The following is a 21,343-nucleotide window of genomic DNA, read 5'->3' on the forward strand; positions in this document are numbered from 1 at the left end:
CTCAATTTAAAGCGTGGACAGACAGCCAGGTGAAGCCCCTCCGATCTCAAGGATCTCAAAGGAGTATAGGGCGTGAGTAGGTTGGAAAGTGCCGGCGGCGAAGAAGATTTCAAAATTTTAAAGGTCAGACACAGCGCTTTGAACTGGATTCGCTGTCTGACCGGGAGCCAATGTAAGGCCGTGATGGTACCAGACACTGAACAATGTCTAGGGAGGCCCACAATGGCCCGTGCCGCGGCATTTTGTACCATTTGGAGCCTAGAGGCCTCTGCTTGATTCACCCCTAACAGCAGTGAACTGCCGTAGTCCAGCCGAGATAGTATAGAGGCCTGGACCACAAGCTGTCTGGTAGGGGGATCAAAATACTTTAAAACCGGCCTTATTCCCCGCAGAATGCCATAGCACGTGGCAGCCACCTTCTTAGTGTGGTCCCTGAAGGTGAGCGCAGAGTCCAACCAGATGCCTAAATTTCTCACTCCAGAAGCTGGAATGGGAGTGACACCCAACTCTGATGGCCACCACTGGTTACCCCATAGCTCAGCGTGCTTCCCTAGTACCAACACCTCTGTTTTGGTGGCATTTAACTGAAGGCAGTTGGTGCGAAGCCAGCTTGCTACTGCCATCAGACCCGCTCGGAATCTGGGGGCCTCCACCTCAGGGTCTCCACTGAGTGTCACCGCTAGCTGTGTGTCGTCAGCATATGAGGCCATCGTAAGACCCCACTGTTTGACGACACCAGCCAACGGTTTCACATAGAGGTTGAACATTGTAGGGCTCAACGAGGATCCCTGTGGTACCCCCAGCTCCAGGGGATAAGTGGCGGATTGGCCAGGTGGTATAGCCACTTTAAAGGATCGATCCGATAAAAAAGACCGAAACCACTGGAGGGCGAGATCAGTCACTCCCGCCTCCTGTAAGCGTTGGATCAGTATATGGTGGGACACAGTATCGAAGGCAGCGCTTAGATCTAATAGTAAAAGCGCTGCAGTACGGCCTGAGTCCAGTACCTGGCGAAGATGTTCCGTGATGTAGAGTAATGCCGTCTCGGTACTGTGTCCCGACCGGAAGCCGTTCTGACTATAGTGAGGGCAATCCACCTCGCGATGGTGCCCTTAGTCACTGGCCTACCCATGAAGCTAGTAGCAAAGGACACAAACAGCTGTTTCGACTTCCTGAGTTCCTTGGTTCTCTCAATGTAGTGCATCACCGCTCTTCTTGCGTCGAGGGTGTGCAGGGCTTTTTCTGCGTTTGAAGTCGGGTTTTGGAAGAAACTTGGTATCTGAATACTCTGATTCATGTGGAACGCCGACACCACCTTGGGCATGAAGTGTGGGTCCGTTCTCAGGACTATTCTATCCTTGTGAATCTGAATGTAGGGTTCCTGCAGCGTTAGTGCTTGAAGCTCGCTCACCCTGCGTAGTGAGGTTATGGCCACCAGAAAGGCCGTTTTCATGGTCAGCATCTGCAGTGTGGCCTTGTGAATGGGTTCAAACGGTGCCTTCATGAGCTCCGTCAGGACCACATTCAGATTCCATGCCGGTGGCGGCAACCTTTTCGGGGGGGCCATCCTTTTGGCTCCTTCCATGAATCTCCTCACCACCTGCGAGCTGAAGAAACTTCCACCCTTTTCACCTCTGGTGTAGGCCACGATTGCCGCTAGGTGTACCCTTAGTGAGCTCGAGCAGAGGTTACTCTTTAGAAGGTGTGTGAGGTACCTCAGTACTGTTGAGTCTCTTGTCATTCTGTTTTGCAGGCCCTTTTTCCGGCACCACACAGTGAACCTCTTCCATTTTGCGCTGTAGCATTTTCGTGTAGTTGGTTTCCTCGCCTCCCGTAGCACTCGCATCGTGCTTGGAGGCAATCTTAGGTGTGCGAACTCTAGGTCTTCAGGAGCCATGCCGCCAGGTTGAGGGTCTCTGGCTCTGGGTGCAGGACCTCTCCGTTTTGCATTGAGAGCAGGTCCTTCCTCCTCTCGAACCTGTATGGGTTGCCTTGTGCCATTTCTTGAATTTGTGAGAACCATGTCTGCCTCGCCCACTGCGGAGCCACTAGGATCAGAGTCATGTTGCTGGTTCTGCTCTTGTCGAGCACTCTGTGCAACAGGGGTATCGGTGGAAAGGCGTAGGCAAATGTCCTCGACCAGCTTATCCATAGGGCATTTCCCTTGGATTGCTGATCTGGTTGCCTGGACGCGAAGCTTTGGCATTTTGCATTGTGGCGTGTTGCAAATAGGTCTATTGTGGGAGTCCCCCATCTCCGGAAGAGTTTCTCCGTTTCCTGGGCATTGAGCTCCCACTCGTGCGATGCTGAGGTCTGCCTGCTTAGCCAGTCTGCCTCCACATTGTCCTTCCCCGGTAGGTGAATTGCCAGTAGATCTATCCTGAGAGGTATGGCCCATCTCCAAATCTCCTGAGCTAGGGATGAGAGTGGGAACGACTGTGTCCCCCCTTGTTTGTTGATGTAGAACATTGCCGTGGTGTTGTCTGTTTGGACCAACACCCTCTGGTTGAACAGGTGTCTCTGGAATGCCTTCAGGGCTAGCAGGATTGTTTTCAACTCGAGGTAGTTGATATGGCGGACCGCATCTGCTGGAGCCCATAGACCCCTCACTCTGAGGTTGTCCATGTGCGCTCCCCATCCCCTCTGCGATGCGTCCGTGGTAATGGTCACTGTTGGGATTGGTGGTGTCAGGCTTCTCCCTGTTGTTATGTTGTCTCTGTTCCACCAAGTTATCTCCTCCTGCACTGCGTGCGTAACAACCACTAGATCCTCCCAACTTCCGTTTGCTTGTGACCATTGCTGTTGTAGCCATTCCTGGAATGGTCTCATGTGCAGGCGTACATTCGGCACCAGCTGGATACAGGACGCCATCATCCCCATCGTCTTGCTCACAGCCCTCACTGTCAGAGCTCGCCCCTTCTGGTAGAGCTTCGTCTCCTTCAGTAGAGCATCTGTCCTCCTGTCGCTGGGCACTACTGTACTGTTGCGGGAGTTGATCTTTGCCCCCAGGAAAATCTTCACCTGTTCCGGTTCCAGCGATGATTTTCCCCAGTGGATCGAGAATCCCAGATTCGTGAGGGTGTCTGTTACGCGTTTTGCGTGCCTCTCGCACTTTTCGCGTGAGTTTGCCTTGACCAGCCAGTCGTCCAAGTAGGGGTAGACATGTATTCCCTGCCTTCGTAGGTGTGCCGCTACTGCCGACAGGCATTTTGTAAAGACCCTTGGTGCTGATTTTAATCCGAAGGCCAGGGTTGTGAACTGGTAGTGTTCCTGTTCGATGTTGAATCTTAGAAGGCCCTTGTGCCTTCTGTTTATTGGGATGTGAAGGTAGGCATCCTTGAGGTCCACGGTGACCATGAAGTCCCCTTCTCTTATCTGTGGCAGAACCTCCTGCAGTGAAGTCATTTTGAACCTTTGCGTTCTGATGAACTTGTTTAGGTAACGGAGGTCCAGTATGGGCCTGAGGTCTCCGTCTACCTTCGGAACCACGAAGTAGTTTGAGTAGACCCCTTTGTTGCGTTCTCTGAACGGCACTGTCTCTATGGCTCCCTTTTGTAGGAGTTTCCGCGTTTCTTCTCTGAGTATTGCCAGTTCTTGGGCCGATCTCAGTCTTCCCTTCGGTTTCCTGTTTGGCGGTCTTTTCTCCAAATCTACGCAGTATCCGTACTGCACGATGTTCCGTATCCACTTGTCTGTGGTTATACGCCGCCACTCCTGAAGGTAGAACCTCAGTCTTCCGCCTACAGGTGTTGTATGCTCGTAGGCTCTTGAATCTTCTCTTCCCCCTGATGACACTTTTTTGCGCCTCACCCTTGGGGTCCTAACGAGGGTAGGCGTCCTCTTGCGTGCTGAGTCACTTCGACGAGGGCTGTTCGCCCCCTCTCCTCCTTTGGCCACGTCCGTTCCCTCTCCCGCGAAAGGACTGGCCCCGAGTTTGATATTGCCAGTTTTGCTTCTGCTGACCTTGTCCGTGACCTTCACCCTGCTGACCTTGTTGGAACGCCTGGTGCGACGTCCCCTGCTGGCTTCCTCCCCTACCGTAGGGTCTCCTCGAGGGATTTCCTCGCCTCATTCCCCTCAGCTGTAGGGCCCCCATGGACCTCGCCGTCTCGTTTTCTTTTTTCAGCTGGGTGAGCTTCTCGTCCACTGTTGCTCCGAACAGTGTCTCTCCGTTGAAGGGGGTGCCAAGGATGTTGTTCTGCACTTCCTGTTTGAATCCCGAGATTCTTAGCCATGCATGCCTCCTCTCTGTGACCCCTATGGCCATGAGTCTTGCTGAAGTCTCTGCCCCATCCAACGCCGTCTTTATACAGGAGTTGGCGATGTTCTTGCCTTCGTCTATCAGGTGAGAGGCTCTCTGGCGGTATTCTTCGGGGAGGTGCTTTACTAGCTCCCCCATCTCATCCCAGTGCTGGTATTGGTGTCTATTGAGGAGTGCATTCGAATTCGCCATGCGCCAGTGCATTGCGGCGTTCCTCTCGACCTTTCTTCCTGTGAGGTCAATCCTCCTGCTCTCCTTATCCGGAGGTGGGCCCGAAGTTGCTGGTACGTTGGCCCTTCTCCTGGCCGTGGAGGCTATGATGGAGTCCGCGGTCACGCTACCCTTGATGTAAGGGGGGTCCAGGGAGGAGTGCTTATATTTCTTCTCTGTCCTGGGCGTGATCGACCGGCAGGTCGCAGGTTCCTTGAAGGCTTCTCTCCCCTGATTCATCACGCTTTGTAGCATGGGGAGGAACTGGCTCCTTGTCTGGATGGGGAGCAGTGTCTCGACGAGAAAATCGGCTTTCGGTTTCTCCTCGTCGAGTTTGACGCCGAAGGCCATTGCTGCGCTCCTGACCACCATATTGTAGACCCCGATGTCGTCGGGTGGCGAATGCCTCGAAGGGTACGTGTCCACGGGCTCCTCCGGGTTTTCGGTGTCGAGATCGTGCCATTCGACGTCGTTGCTGGTAGATGCCGCCGATTCGTAGAACGACCGTTGGTCTTCTTCCTCGGCTTCTCCCTCATAATAGGGCTCTTCTTCCTCTTCGAGATCCCTTGTCAGCCCTTCGGCGTCGAACTCGTCTTCAACCTCACCGACGTCCGCCGATGAAACCGTTGGAATCTTGAATTCCTTCATCCTGGCGTCGAACTCCTTCTTCCTTTGAAGGATGTTCTCCATTTCGGCCTCGAGCCGCCTCTTCTTTTTCTCCATCTCGGAGATGCTTTCGGCGTCGACCGCGGGTCTTTTCGATGAAACTTGCGTCGACGTCGAACGTTCTTTCTGCGTCGATCGGCCCGTTTCATGGGATGTTTTCGACGACCCTTGCCTTTCGGCGTCTTTCGGCACCAGGGAGTCCTTTTCTAAGGATCCGCTCGGCCTCTTGTCCGTGGTTCCCCCTTTGGACGTCGAAGTTTTCGGCGCCGGGGCTCCCTTCGTGGGCTTTGACTCAGTTTTTCTCGAGTCACCCTCGTGTTGTCGAGGTACTTTCTGTTTTGCGCTCGACGATTCTCTTACCTCGTCTTCTTTTTTCTTGTCGGTCTCTACGACCGTGAAGTTTTCGGCTGTCTCGGCGACGTTGTCCTCGTCGTCCGTGGAGAGGCCCAGATCGTAGAGCGTCGGGGGCTTCCCCTTGCCATCCATGTTGGCGTTGGCTCTTCTCTGCCGCTCTCTCACCCTGAGTGTCTTTGGCGCGAAGGCTGAGCAGGCGTTGCAGTCGATACTCTGGTGATCGACCGGTAGGCAGAGGTTGCAGACCGGATGCTGGTCTTTCTGCGCGAACTTGTGGTGGCAGTTTGGGCAGAACTTGAATGGCGTCTTGTCCATTGCGCTCAGGGTCTCTGAGCGTGCATTCTCCAAGGCCGTCGAAGAAAAAGGGCGCTGGTCCTCTTTTCTTCGCGCTCCTGATGAAATCTCTTCCTTTCCTGATATCTTCTAGTGATTCTATCGACGAAACTCGCTTTTCTTCCTTCTTCCTCCGAGTGTAATTCTGGAGCTTCCCGATGACGATCCAGACCCAACGGCGGAAAAAAGAATCTGAAGATGGCGCCCCAAAGGTGGGACTTCCGCAGGAAGCACGACGACGTCACGGGAGGTGCACCAAATGGTGGACGTCGACGCCCACCTGGGCTACAAAAAAAAACAAAAAAAAACAAAGAAAAGACTACGAATCCGGACCCAACCACAAGATCGCGGAATAATGCACAGCATAGTGAATCCAGAAAGATTCACGCTGCAAAAATGATAATGCCTTTTATTTATACGTTTTGAAAACCTGCAAGCGGCGGGTAAAAACACACTTTGTACTTACAGTCCTTGCTTACGGGAAGCAAGGCTGGCAGTGAAAGAGGTGCAGTTACTGCCAGCCTTGCTTCTCCAAAGCAAGGATTATAAGTACAAAGTGCGTGTTTACTCACTGCTTGCAGGTTTTCAAAACACAAATAAAAGGCATTGTCATGTACAATGCCAATAGCTCAAACTCACAAATGCGAGACCTATTGAATTGCAAATGCTTGTTCACACTGGTTTGCAGGGTGCAGTGGCTGTGTCCACACTCTCATCTATAAACATCCTTCTGATGTTAGTTAGAAGTTCACTCTCTCTGTCTTGGGCAGCAAGTCCATGACAGAAAGATTTCCTAAGACATTATTAGATCTTCTTGTTTCCAATGCTCCAAATGCAGTTCTTCACTCTGATCTATTATCAGAGAAAGGCTCAACCCAGTGCCCCTTGAGCAGTCTTACCCAGTCTGTTTTCAACAGTAGCAAGTAGCTAAACAAGTTGGTTCCCCTCCAGTGAGGCTAAGGCATGTTGGGCAACACAGTAACTGAGGGTGGGATGGTAAAAAAGATGAAGAAGCCCTTTATAGATCTAATAGTCTGGAGAATATGTATTGCAACTTAGTGTCCAACATCTGAACTCGAATAATGAATGCCTTATTCCATTTCATTATTGCCTCTACCATTTTTAATTTTTATGGATTTCACTTGCTAAGCATTTAGAAAGATAATGCTCAACATCCATGAGTTTTCTACTCAATCCTAGACAGAGCCTGTAGCTGTGAAGTGTTGGGAATCAAGCGGAACAAGAAGTATCTTCCTCTCCGTTTGATTCTCTGAGTCTTGTTCTTCACGCTTCCTACATTTATGGGTCACATGAAGAGCTTCCGCGATCACTCTAAGCCTACTGCTGCGAGTCTCCTTAATGGGTCAGACATGTTTTATACTTTGTAAGGCTGTTACTCTGACATCCATTCACTCCCATTCTCTTTCCTGTTACCATCACTTTACAAGAATGCCTCAGTGAATACCCACAACACCAATTTCATAACCTTCACACAAGGCCGCAACAACATTAAGGAGAGGAGACCAGTGGGTGGAAAAGCAAAAACAAATTGTAAGCATCAATGGTGTTAAGCATTGGACCATAAGCATCAGGAGAGTTTCATCTTGATTCTTTTCCAAGTCTCCATGTGGCCTCTGCACAGGGTTCCTTGTATCTGCCTACTGGTTTCCAAGCCTTTACCCACTCTGCTCTGCAGGCTTGTCAGTCACCCTCTTTGCTCTCCATGTCACTATCATATATGTGCACCACCGCAGTAAGGCATGGGCACCACTTCAACACCCTGCTGCTCCTGTAGTCTAAGACAAAGAACGTCTTTTTCTGCACTGCTTCGCTCAGATTAAATACTCCTTTACCAAAGCTTCACTGAGGTGTGGGTAGATATACCTACTATGTATGCCATCAAATTAGGATCCCAGTAGGTCAAGAGTTTCAATCAAACTTGGGCAAACTATACATACTCTGCAAATTCCTAAAGAGAAGATTCATAGTTTGCCATAGGAATCCTTGGCTTCATTACACTAGCTATGCTAGCCCTTCATCAATTCTGCACATTTCCTTATTCTTTAGCGTACACAAGCCATATCCTTTTCCTGATTTCCATCCATCTGCAAACCACTGACTGCTTCTCTGTAATGCTCCTCATGGATGGCAGGGCATGGACCACAACTTTCTTTTCGTCTTTCAACATCATACTTCTAAAAAGAGAGAATGAAGAGGTAGAATGTTTGTCACCTCTTTCTATGACACAAACCATACCTGAACACATCTATCCACCATGCTCTGGGTGAGTCCTTCAGACTTCTTCTTTGCTTTGCTTATTCTGAAAGTGGAAAAGAAATAATATCAGGATGCCATCTTAAAATGGCTTCTACATAAGACAGGTGTATCGCCACGCTCAATGCATTTAGGAGAATATTCACACATGGCCAGGCTTTCCATAAACCAAGTCAGAAGTACTGTACACTTTAACATGTATACATTCATACACATCCTTCCTCTGTAGGACAAGAATTAGCAATCCAAACTTTCTAAGAGAAAATGAATAGCAAGAGCAGCAAACATGGATGTTTCCCTCACACACAAAATGAAAATCAGTATTACCGGAGGCTGTCATCAGCTCCTCCAACAACCACCAGGCTGTTATCGGCACGTATCTTTTCCCGAAAATCTTCCATGGACTCCACATTGCACTGGAGTGCATTCTGGCCCATCACAAACAGCACTGGGGTCTTCATATCCAGCAGGGGGTCATCCACATCCTACCAGAAATCACCAGGAACAGCACATGACTCTGGAAACATTCCAACCAAGAACAAACTGCTGCCTCTGCAGCTACTAGAATTACACAGCCAATGTTGCATGGCCCTGAGGGCAACCTAAGTTATAGGGTTCTAGAACACACTGTCAAGCCTCTTTCAGCTAGGGCCAAAGAATGCCAGCAGCACAAGTCCATCAGCTTCTTCACAGAAATGGAGATCCAAATGAAATCCATTTAGGTTGAAGGCCCTGTTGTACACCAAATCAGGACCTGGACATACCCCAAACAGAGATAAAGCTCTAAGGGCTCCTAAACGCTGGCCTGTGCCCATAATACCCCACAATGATGTGTTTTTGCTATTGGGGTCTTTCCTTCTTGGAATATTGGAATTGCAAATGTATATAGCATTTTAGCTGCCATATTATGTGACTGCAGTGCATGGTAAAAGCCACTTGGATATGGAATCCTGTTCTTTGCACCTTGAACACTAATTCCCCACCTGTGCAAATCATACTAAGTGTTTTTGCTATCAATACCTATTCCAAAGTCTAGTATAGAACTATCTCTTAGTGATCATTCTTCTGTGTTAACTCCAGTGTTAACAAATCACAAAATTTTGCATCAGTCCCAGGTTAAGGAATATGCTACTTACCAGTATGCATCTGTTCTTGGCATGTAGAGCTGCAGAGATTCATACTTTGTGCACCTTGTTGTTGTCTTGGAAGAAGTCTTTTGTAGTCGTGAGATAGGTGACTCCTCCCTTGGACGATAGTGCGCATGGGCATCGACTCCATCCTCAGATTGTTTTTCGCCATGATGGGAAATGATGGAGTTTGTAAGAAACAGAAAAGATGTCCATGTGAATGTATCTAAGTAAGATAATATTGGAACAGATACAGGTTCTGGGGAGGTGGGTGGGCGTGTGAATCTCTGCAGCTCTACATGCCAAGAACAGATGCATGCTGGTAAGTAGCATTTTCCGTTCGAGGCATATGAGCTGCAGAATTCACACTTTGTGCATAGACTGTACAGCAGTGTCTCCCATAGCGGTGGTCACCTGTATCGGTAACAGTAGTTTGAAAAAGTGTCTTAAGAACAGCCTGGCCTACAGAAGCTTGTTGCTTCGCTTGCACATCTACACAATAGTGTTTGGTGAAGGTGTGTGCAGTAGACCATGCTGCTGCCTTACAAATGTCTTCTAGGGGAATGTTCCCTAAGAATGCCATGGAAGCCCCTAGTTTGCGAAATGAATGCACCCTAGGGGGAATTGTTAATGTACGTTTAGCTTTTTGGTAGCATATTTGAATGCATTTGACTATCCACCTTGCAATTCCAGCTTTGGAGATGGGGTTACTCTTATGAGGTGGAGAGAAAGCTACAAATAGTTATTTTGTTTTTCTGAAGGCTTTAGTCCTGTCTATGTAATAAAGCAAAGCTCTTTTGACGTCAAGCGTGTGAAGAGCTCTTTCCGCTACCGAATTGGGGTTTTGGAAAAATACTGTGTACCTCTACTGATTGATTAAGATGGAAAGCAGAGATTACTTTGGGAAGGAATTTTGGATTTGTCCTAAGAACCACCTCATTACGGTGTATTATGGTTAAAGCTTGGATCTCACTTACTCTCCTGAGAGAGATGATTGCGACAAGGAAAGCTACTTTCCATGTAAGGAATTTGTGTAATGGCTCAAATGGGGGACCCATGAGTCTAGTAAGAACAATGTTTAGGTTCCACGCTGGAGAGGGTGGCAGTCTTGGTGGAATTATCTTTTTAAGGCCTTCCATAAAGGCTTTGATTGCAGGTACTTTAAACAATTACAAATGTCTGTTTTGTAGGTAGGCGGCAAGGGCGGCCAGATGTAGTCTTATAGATGAGTATGCCAGATTGCATCTTTGTAGATGCAGTAAATAGCAAATTATGTTTTGAATTGAAGCATCTAGCGGGTCAATTGTGTTGTTATTGCAGTAAATTACAAATCTTTTCCATTAAGCGGCGTAGCAAGCTCTTGTAGTGGGGCGTCTGGCTTCTTTAATAATATTCATACAGTCGGGTGGAAGGTTGAGGTAACCGAACTCTAGGATTTCAGGAGCCAGATTGCTAGATTCAGTTGTGCTGTGTCTGTGTGTCTTATCTCTCCATGGTTCTGCGTGAGCAGCGTTGGGGAGAGACGTAGTTTTTGGTGTGGAACTACTGAGAGTTTGAGTAGCGTTGTGAACCATGATTGCCATGCCCATGTGGGAGTAACCAGGATCATCTTGAGAGACTACTGTTTGAGCTTGCGTACTACTAGCGCAATGAGTGGGAGTGGCGGAAAAGCTTATGCAAATCTGCCTGACCAGTTCATCCATATCGCATTGCCCTTGGACAACGGGTGTGGGTACCTGGCGGCGAAGGTTGGGCATTTTGAGTTTGCGTGTGTGGAGAACAGATCTATGTCTGGGTGACCCCACATGTGGAAAAAAGGTTGCAGAACTTGGGGAAAAACTTCCCATTCGTGTATCTGCTGAGTCGGACGACTCAACAGATCTGCAATCTGATTGTTTACTCCTGGAAGATGTTCTGCCAGAAGATACATGTTTTGTGGAATGGCCCATCTCCATATGTTTTGCGCCAGTTGAGACAGCTTCAACAAGTGTGTTCCTCCATGGTTTTTGTATGTTATACATTGCTGTCATATTGTCCGTGCATACTAGGACAGTTTTGTGGAGGAGATGTACTTGGAATGACTTTAGCGCTAGAAATATTGCTAGTAATTCTAGGTGGTGGATGTGGAGCTGTTTTTGTTGAGTGGTCCACTTGCCCTGAATTGTGTGGTTTAGGAGATGGGCTCCCCACCCTGTGAGTGATGCGTCCGGTGTTAGCACTATCTGTGGAACTGGCTCTAGGGACGGCCGCACTCTGGAAAAGTTTTGTGTGTTCCACCACTGCAGAGAGCGATGTGTGCGGCTGTCCACCAACACCAGATCTGTAAGTTGACCTTGAGTCTGGTTCCACTGACGTGCTAAGCATTCCTGCAAAGGGCGCATTTGAAGTCTTGCGTGAGTTACAATGAAAATGCAAGAGGCCATCATTTCTATGAGTTGCATAAACATTGGGCTGGAAGACAGTGTTGGGGCTGAAATTTGGAGATGAGGGTTTGCATACTGGCTATCCTGGCTGGATTGGGGTATGCTATAGTTTTGGAAGTGCCTATTGTGGCTCCTAGGTCCTGCTGTAGGATGGAGGGTTAAAGGTGTGACTTGGTGTAATTCACTGTGAACCCCAATCTGTGTAGCAGCTGAATAGTTTGATAAGTGTGGTGAACACATTGGTTGTATGGCTTGGCTTTTATCAACCAGTCGTCGAGGTATGGAAATACATGGATTTGCAGCCTTCGCAGAGCACTGCTACTACCGCAAGGCACTTTGTGAACACTCTGGGTGCCGTGGTCACCCCGAATGGCAGAACTTTGAACTGATAGTGTTGGCCATCCACTGTGAACCGTAGATATTTCCTGTGAGCAGGGTGTAAGGGAATATGGAAGTAGGCGTCCTTGAGGTCTAGTGTGATAAGGAAGTCGCCTTGTTGAAGCAGTGGAAGGACTTGTTGAAGAGTGATCATGTGAAAATGATCTGATTGTATGTAAAGATTGAGAGGTCTGAGGTCCAGTATTGGTCTTAGAGTACCGTCTTTTTTGGAGACGAGAACATACAGGGAGTAAACTCCTGTTCCCGGATGCTGTAAGGGAATTAGTTCTATTGCATGTTTTTGAAGCAGTGAGAGAACTTCCTGTTTCAGGAGCGTCAGATGTTCCGTGGACATGGGACGTTGTTTGGGCAGTATGTTGAGGGGAGTTGCACTAAGTTCCAGGCAGTAACCATACTGGATAATTTGTCTTGCCCACTTGTCTGTAGTCTTGGATTTCCAGACAGGTAGGAACTGTGAGAGTGTCCCTTCGACCAGATTGGAATGGAATGGTCTGGAGGGAGTGGAGGGAAGTCACTGTTTATTAGTGGGAGAGGCGCAAGTGTTGTTGTTACCTCGGCCTCTACCTTTATTGTTATTTCCCCTGTAACCACCTCTAAAATATCCCTTGTTGGGGGATGTTTGTGTGGATCTTTTATAGGAGGAAGAAGCAGCGTCTTTACTGATGTTTTTGGATGCTCCTCTATAAAAGGAGCGTCTAAAGAAGCCGCGTGTAGATGGAGACTGTAATGCTCCCATTGATTTAGCAGTCTCCGTGTCCTTTTTCATTTTTTCTAAAGCTGTATCCACAGCTGGGCCAAAAAGTTGTTTGTGATTGAACAGCTGATTGAGGATAGTAGTCTGCAAATCTTGTTTTGAACCCAGAAATGCGCAGCCAGGCATGTCTTCTTAGTAACACACTAGTGTTGATGGATCTAGATGCGGTGTCTGCTGCATCGAGGGCACACTTAATTGATGCATTGGTTATTAATTTGCCCTCCTGGATCAAATCATTAGCTTTGGCTTTATATTGGTCATACAAATGCTGCATTAGGCTTTCAAGCTTGTCGTACCTAGCAAGTATTGCCTGCGCATTAGCTATTCTCCAGTGATTAGCTGCCTGGGTGAGGATTGAGAATTCTAGCCCTTACAGGGTCTTTAAATATCTCTGGGGCATGTTTAATGACGCCTTTTAACATGGGTAAAGTTTGTACTGTCTTTTGTGACTGTGCAAAAGTGTCTATTAGGAAGCCTTCCTCTGTGGTGTCCGAATGCATTTGAACACCATGGTACTGGGCAGCCCCATCAATGAGCTGACTAAAGCCAATATTGTCATCTGGGGGGATGAGATCAGAAAGGTCTGGAGGATCTACTGGGTCATCAGTCATCCCATGTGTCAGGGTCAGTAAAAGGGTCATTGCTGCCTCCCCACCCCCTAAATCATCATCATCATCCTGTGTTGGTGGTGAATAAGGGGGAAGTATGTGAGATTTTAGAGCAGAGGAAGGTGTAGTAGGAAGAACAGGATAAGAGGGTTGTAAGGGTGAAGTTGCACAGTCTCTTTTCTTCTTTTCTTCACAGGCACCTCAGAGATGTGTGGGTTGTCCAATTTCCTCTTATGTGGAACGCTGACAATATGGCCTGTCTTAGGGTCCACTTGGAGAGTTTTTTGTTTTGGATTGATGGGATCTGGCAGAAAAAGTTCTTCCTCTTCGATAGTCGCTTTCGGTGCCGATTTTTTCAGTTCCGAGCGGGATTTAGATTTCTGCTCTGGAGCCTTTGAAGGGGTTTTTGGATCCTTCGACTTCGGTGGCGAGTCGGAAATCTTTTTCGGTTCCGAGTGTTTTGGTTTCGGATCCGAGGCCTTTTGTTCTTTCGGTGCAGAGGTGTTCGGTGCCGAGGCCTTTTTGGAGACTGTGGGAGTAGGATGTGCTTCCGACTTTGAGGCACTGACATGCACCTTGCTCGGTCCCCAGCCGCCGGAAGGCTTTTCCTTCATCTTCGGAGTGGGCATGGGGGCGCAGCTTCTGAAGCTTTCTTTCAGTCGCGACTGGGGCGTGCAGGTGAAGTCTTGACCGGAGCCTTCTTTTTTCCGGGTGGGGTAGGGGCAGTTGTACTCACTTGTTGACCTGGAATGGTGTGGTCGTCTAAGTCGTCTGCCTCGGAAACGATGTCCAGATCCTCCGAATCCTCTGCCTCCGGAACATCGGGGCCTTCATCGAAGATGTCTTCTAGCAACGGTGCAGCCTGTTGCGCCATAACGTGTCGTCGGGCCCGGCGTTCACGAATAGTCTTCTTGGACCGGAAGGAGGCGCAGGCTTGGCAAGTTTTCTCCTTGTTCTCAGGCGAGAGACAGAGGTTGTAGACCTTGTGTTGGTCACTGTGTTGCAATTTAGCTCCACACTGGGGGCATTTTTTGAATGGAGTCCTTTCCATTAGCCGTAGGCCCAAAAGGCGTTGATAGGCCCAGAGGCCCGCGTTGATGACCGGAATAGAGTATTTGAGCTACGTGTCGAAAGGTACGCGAACTAAAACAATACCGTCAAGTTTGCGATGGTTTGCGCGTCGAAAAGGATTGGATAACACGTACCGAACCTAAGCACCGAAGTTACATCCGAACTCGATGGCGGAAAAAAACAGTCTGAGGATGGAGTCGATGCCCATGCGCACTATCGTCCAAGGGAGCAGTCCCCTATCTCGTGACTACAAAAGACTCCTTCCAAGACAACAACAAGGTGCCAGAATCCGAGCCCAACACCAGATGGCGATCTATGCACAAAGTGTGAATTCTGCAGCTCATATGCCTCGAACATTAAGTTTTTGCTAGCTTCTCCATCAGTACAGCCAGGCTCATGAGATATGTCCATTGTCTCAGTTTATACACCATGCCACCCCACCCCTCATGCCACATGCCTTACACTGCCTTGTACCTCCAGTCCGATTTCCTTGTCCCAACCCCTCAATCTTTAAATCATCTGAATTTTCCCTGGAGTCCTCAAAACAACTGTCTTCACAGTGAGGCTTCTCTTACTTCATAAAAATAAAGAGCTGCCTTCTTTTTGTAATCAACTGCTTCAACACAATTTTTTATGTTGAGTAAGAGTCCTTTAATAGTGTCAGTAATTTGTGGTGGAGTTGTATAGTTCTTTATCCACAATTACTACTTTAGATCTCTTTTCACATAAAGATGATGGATGACTCCGAGAAAAAGGGTACACAGCGAGGGTTGATCTCTGCTTTCTCCCAGGTCACACTCAAATAGCAAACAGTGTCACCTAGTGATAGCTTGTGTTTGCATCTCTTATCTCCTTCGGTCTTCTCTTCTTTATCAATTTACTGTACAATCACATTCCAGTAATGTTACTAACAGCTTTGCACTTCTTCTCTTTCACCCTTGTTTAGTCCTTCTGTTAACATGTTCACAAGGTATTGATGTATCATGTCTTCACTAGCCGTTAATTTTACAGAAATCTCATACTTCTTCAGTCTGACTTTTGCCTCAGATCAGTTTCCAGTCACACGCCCATGCTCCCCCAAGTCTCTTTACATCTGTGATGCTTTCCTGCATTCTTCATATGGCAAACTGGCTTGGTATGTACTAAACAGCAATTCCCACTCACTTCTTAAATTCCTGTTTACCTGCAGAGCTTAAACGGTGTGATTGACATGCATGACACAGTTTCCATCGCATGCCAGACATGCCTTTAATAAAAACCTATGCCCATGGTACGGTTTTCAGGTAAAATCATATCACTGGTATGTCAGACATCTCTTCAAGAGTATCAGGTTTGGAGAGCTACAAAGTCGTATAAAACTTACCCCGCGGGGGCCTTCTACAGTTATCAGAGGAAACCCCAAACACACCACAGCAGTAACGTACTCCAGGACTGAAACCTGTTTGGAAAGAGAAAAGGTACCTCCGTTCAGCACAGTTTACCCTCCTATAAAAATAAACTTCTCTTAATATCACAAACTTTACCTATGTCTGACCGATAATACTCAAAAACAAACAAACAGCCCACAAAACATCTGTGCAAGTTACCAACATGCAGAGCCCACTAGTAAAATCCAACACATCTTAAATCAGACATAGAACATCTTTTACACATTCATGAGTACTAACAAATAACTTATAACCAACCAAAACACATGCACTGTTGCAATAAAATCACAAAAACAAGGGTGTTCCACAGCAGTATAACTTAAGTGTGTGGGTCTTCGGGATAAATTGGTGACTGTGGCCTAGAGATTAAGGTTCTAAACTCAGCTTTGCCATCTGCCAATATATTGTGCAATTACAATATTAACAACAAATGTTTTCTATAGTGCTTCATTTCACACTTTGACATTTTTAAGCACTATAAATAATAAGTTACTAGTACCTTATTTATTGATATCATTTTACCTAACTCAGACGGGCGGAAGCCTGAGTTGGTCGTGCCAGGATTCGTACTTCTGATATGCAGGTCAGAATAGATGACAATAGAATTGTTCAGCTCAGTGTCATATCTTAGCAGATAACTTCAGAACACTCAACCACACACAGGAGGAACACCGCCTTTACACTTTGTGCACTTAAAATTGTAAAGATGTTAAAAATGTACAGTGTCACATTACAGTCCCAACTGCATGTAACTCACTACATTTTTGCTTTTGAAACATAGTCTCAACTAGTTATTACACATCACAATTCTGCAAGTACAACACTTTTTCAACAAGCAAAAAAAATGTTCTTCAAAAATAGACCAGCAGCTCCTCTCATTAGAGCTTGAAACTAAAAGGAAATATCATGGGGTGGAGGGTCTAGGGGGACATCAGTCTGCATTAAAATGGGCACAATCATTATATCTCCCAGTAACGAAATAAAAGTGCACCCAGAGTGCAGACTTACGTGGCATGCTACCAGAGCTCCAGTGTTCCAACCAATTAAAATAATTGGCTTGTGCGGAAAATGACTGTGGATCTGTAGAAGAAGCAAAAAAGAGTAAAAGTGGTCTTTATTGATTTACATGTTCATTAACCAATAGTATGCCTCCTCTAGACATGTAACTCAGTGACCTGCTGAGAAACGGAGGAGGGTTTCTGATGTGGTCATACATTAGGGCAGTGTTAAAAGGATTGAATGGTCAGTCTTGCATTTAATTCTGCATACAGCACTTGGCCGCTATTTTCAATAAGTGACACTAAACTTGTCATAACTAAAAGCTTTATCCTATGCACACAATGGACTGTACATTGTATTGCACTGCTGCCCTCCACATATAACCGTGCGCAAGGCAGTGATAACCTGACCAAGGACATGGAGCGGGTGGACTGCATTTTTCATGCTATTGGAGAAGGATTCCATCAACATACCAAAGAGATTACAATAGCACTAGTTTGCACCCGCACATAATGTCCATAACATCACATCTGCTGTTTTAGATTTTACTCCAAAACCCCTCTCCCCCAACTCAGTGACAGATTTCTTTGTCTACAAGTAGCTTACTGCATTGTCTCACCAAAATCAAATGAGAACATTAAAGATGAACTAGGCTAAGACCAAACATTTAGCCTTACACTTATAGAAGCATGTCCTATGGCTCTCCCATTGCACAGCAGTAAGCCTTTGACTGATTTCCTGCATGATTAAAGGTCAAAGTCATGCAAAATAGTGAGGTCCGGCATCGCAGATCTTAAAGAGTTTTTTTTAAATGTGAATTTCTATCAAAACAGAGACAAAATAGTGAAGCTGGACTCCTCTCTAATTGACCCTGCAAAAATTGCATGAAGCAGAGTTCCCTCCAATGGCTTCATATTGAAGCAATGCCAATTTAAGCTGCTGGCACGGTTTCACAAAGCCCTTCTGAAAAAAAAATGACAAATATCTTATCTCCAGACAAAATCAGAAGACTACTAGTTATTCTAACAGGAATCTCTTGCAGTGGGTGGACTGTACCAATGTCTCAGAGATATCAAAGAGCTAGTGTTTATTGGAAACCAACAGAAATCACAATCATTCTAAAGCTGCTTTGTCTAACTTTGCTAAGTTTTTACCTTGTCGAATGAGTTTGGAGATTTTAGGTTTTTGCATTCAGTATGCAATTAAATATTCCAATTGATTAGTAAACTGGCATGAATATCTTTGGCAACACCCACTGGTACCAAGTGCCCTGACACAAATGGATATGCTGAAACATCCCATCCCTACGTTATCTAAACCACTGCCAATGAAACAATCATAGGTATTTGGCGTTTCTGCACTTTCCTCTTCCCTGCACTCCTGAGCAAGGGCATAGGCAGTGTGTTTTAAGTGGCTTATCACATGGACAATTTGTAGTATCACGAAGTTAAAACTGGTCACATTTCTATACAAAACCCCCTATCCTGAAGGCCACTTGTGAGATGGACCTCTAAATGTCCATATCATGAAACCGAGAGAATATCTGCAACTGCAGGAGGTTACTTCAGAAAATGGAGGCGAGTAGTACTGAAAAGGGGATGTTGTGGTAACCACTGCACACAAAGGAATCTTGCACTAACCTCACCGCAGGTGACCCTATTAGACAGATGTTGTAGGAAGCTGGCTCTTTATACAGTGGACCAAAAAGAGGTACACAGTGAAAAGAGTCCAGGCAAACCTTAGTTAGGTTACAGAGGCACAAATTATAACCCAAATGCTCTCTTTTGTGGTAGTGTACGCAAGCAGTGCGGCTTATCAGTGCTAAGCATTTGATGACACACAGAGGCAAAAAATTAGACAAACGCTCAAGAATAAATCTGAAACCAATTTAGAAAAATAAGTTGTATTTTTATATAAATTTTGATACTAACAATTTCGATAGCAAATAAGAACTTTTTAAAACATAGATTTTAGAGGGATGGTAAAATATTCACTTAATTGCGCCTTTACGCACAATGCTTTCCTATGGCAGACAAGGCATAGAAAGCATACAGATATTTACGGCCTGTTTCTGAGGTTCTCCTTAGGGAATTAGGGTCGTAACGGGCCAAAGTACTACTAGCAGTTTCTTGTTACCTTCCCTGGGTTGTCTGGTTGCAGAGGTGCTGGTCAAGTTGGTAGCTGAGCACGCTATGCCGGTAAGGTGAAGGGGGGCCACCTAGAAATAGGCTGCAGAGGAGGACTTGGGGACAATTCTGGGAACTCCCAACAGGGGGCTCGGGTATCAAGGGTCTGGGGGACAAGGAAGCACAGTTGGTTAGTCGGCACCCGTGCTGGGGCACACAGGTGCTGTTATATAGGTACCCTGATATAGGTCTAGGTATCATCATAACCCTTCACCTACATTCTCTCCTATACTACATACATAACGTATTAGGAGGACTGACCTTTTACCCAGTTACAATACTACACATAAGTACGTAGGGTTTTTCCTTAAACACTGGCTTCATAAATTATGCATGAGGATTCTTAGTTTCTTGGAATCACAGCAGGACCATCATCTCCTGCATAATAACTGTGTATAAAGTTCATTCCCAACGTCATCCTGAGTCTGACACTGGCACAGCAAGGTAGAACCCCTGGGGATACCTTGGGGTATATAAAACACCACATCTTGCTGAGATAGGAGACGAGATCACGAATTCCACGCCGACACACTGACGCGGGATGCTGAGGTTACTGCATGCAGATACTCCAGCTCGCAGTGGTCTGACATCCATCGCGGGGTGTTCATCTCGAGACCAGAACGGGGTCCCGCAGTCTCACATCAGGTAATGGGGATGGTTTTTTCCTAGAGGGATTCTTGGCTATACACCTACTCACATGCTAAGTACACTTAGGTATATCTAGTTAGGGTGCGTCGTGGGAGTACGCATTTTATTGTCATGTATTTTATATACTCATCTATATTTATGATTTTAGCAAACTGGTAGAACCCTACCATCTGTTTAATTTCTGAGTGCTGCTACTCTTTTATATATGCTACTGTCTACTGGTGATTTCAGTGCACTTATTTTACGCTAGAATAAAGACTGTTCAATAAATACTTATTGAAAACGTCCCAACCGTTTATTCTGTGTATCTCTCTGAGAACAAGTGAGCACGAGTGACTGAGCGAAAAGTAATTTACTGTTTCCACGGTCCTGAGGGATCAGAGTTGTCATGTTCGATAGTTGCCAAGAACTATTCCCTCCGTGGTAAGAGGAGTGGCATTGTGAACTAGCTGGTACATGGGCCAAAATACCCGGTGAGGGTGTCTGGAATCAGTCTGGACACCAGTCCTGCAGTGTGCGTTCTCTAAATGCGCAGTGTATACTGTTCCCAGAAAGGTACAGTGTGTACAGAGTCCACAGTCCCCAGAGGTTTGGCAGAGGTTAAAGTTAGATATAACCTTACTCTCTAAAGTGGTAGCTTGGTCGAGCAGTAAGGCATTACCAGAGGACAGTGTAAAGCATTTGTTGTATACACTCAGTCAGCAAATGGTCTCTCACACTCAAGAACTGAACTCTAGGCCAATGGTTTATATAAAAAATATATGGTGGTTTTATTTTAGAACCAACAATAGGTATCAAAATATACTTTCTCAGAATGAGATGCTTTAGTTAAATACTTTAGCAATATGCAATTGTCTTTTGTAGGTAATAGTTACAGGTTGTTGCAATAGGCAACACAATTTCAAACACAATAATACATTGAGCTCAATGGGAACTTTAAGTTATATGCAATTAATTACTTTCAGGATTACTTTTCTAACTCCAGGACTGGATCCTCGATTCAGTCCTGGGACAGTTCTTGGAAACAAGTGAGTAAATTCGGTTAAGTTACTGTTGTGATTTTTAAACAATATTTTGCTATTTTAAAAGTTGACACTTCGAAACTTTTTCTGATCAAATTACCAATGTTATCCTATGGAAGGAAATTCACTTAACAGGTAAGTGGGGATGTGGGTACTTTTTCTAGGTCAGTGTTGGATCCTGGATCCAGCACTAGTGTACCATCTGTAAGCAGTTGAGAAACTGCGTTTAAGTTATACAGGCGATTTTTAAGGAATATTTATAAGTTTGTAAGATCGACACACAAGAAATTTCATAGAAAAACAGTCAATGATTTCCTATGGAAGAAAATTGGGTTATTGGTAAGTACGGTTGTGAGTACTTTTCAGGGTCAGTGCTGGGCACCAAGATCCAGAGCTGGGATCTCTCCTAATAGCAGGTGAGTATTTCCGTTTTCGTTACTCTGTTGATTTTAGGTGAATATTTTAAGTTTTAGAAACTCCACACTTAGAAGAAATTTCAGAAGAAACCAGTCAATGTTACCCTATGGAAGAAAAGTGAGTTATCGGGCTTTGGGTAAGTACTCGACTGGCAGAGTAAAGGT

The 21,343-nt window shown here is 46.1% G+C and overlaps 1 protein-coding gene across 8 annotated transcripts in view; it reads right to left on the reverse strand.

Annotated features, from left to right (window-relative positions):
* The window catches only part of KANSL3 (KAT8 regulatory NSL complex subunit 3), a 596,819-nt gene that overhangs the window by 333,021 nt on the left and 242,455 nt on the right, over positions 1 to 21,343 (reverse strand). For all 8 annotated transcript variants that reach the window (XM_085634440.1, XM_085634436.1, XM_085634437.1 and 5 more), the window contains exons 9-12: positions 16,916 to 16,987; positions 15,844 to 15,918; positions 8,426 to 8,583; positions 8,081 to 8,144 (exon numbers count right to left, since the gene is read on the reverse strand). In XM_085634440.1, the coding sequence (XP_085490566.1) occupies positions 8,081 to 8,144; positions 8,426 to 8,583; positions 15,844 to 15,918; positions 16,916 to 16,987 (369 nt within the window). The remainder of the gene's footprint in view (positions 1 to 8,080; positions 8,145 to 8,425; positions 8,584 to 15,843; positions 15,919 to 16,915; positions 16,988 to 21,343) is intronic.

The sequence above is a fragment of the Triturus cristatus genome, chromosome 11, assembly GCF_964204655.1.
Source record: "Triturus cristatus chromosome 11, aTriCri1.1, whole genome shotgun sequence".
Lineage (NCBI taxonomy): Eukaryota > Metazoa > Chordata > Amphibia > Caudata > Salamandridae > Triturus > Triturus cristatus.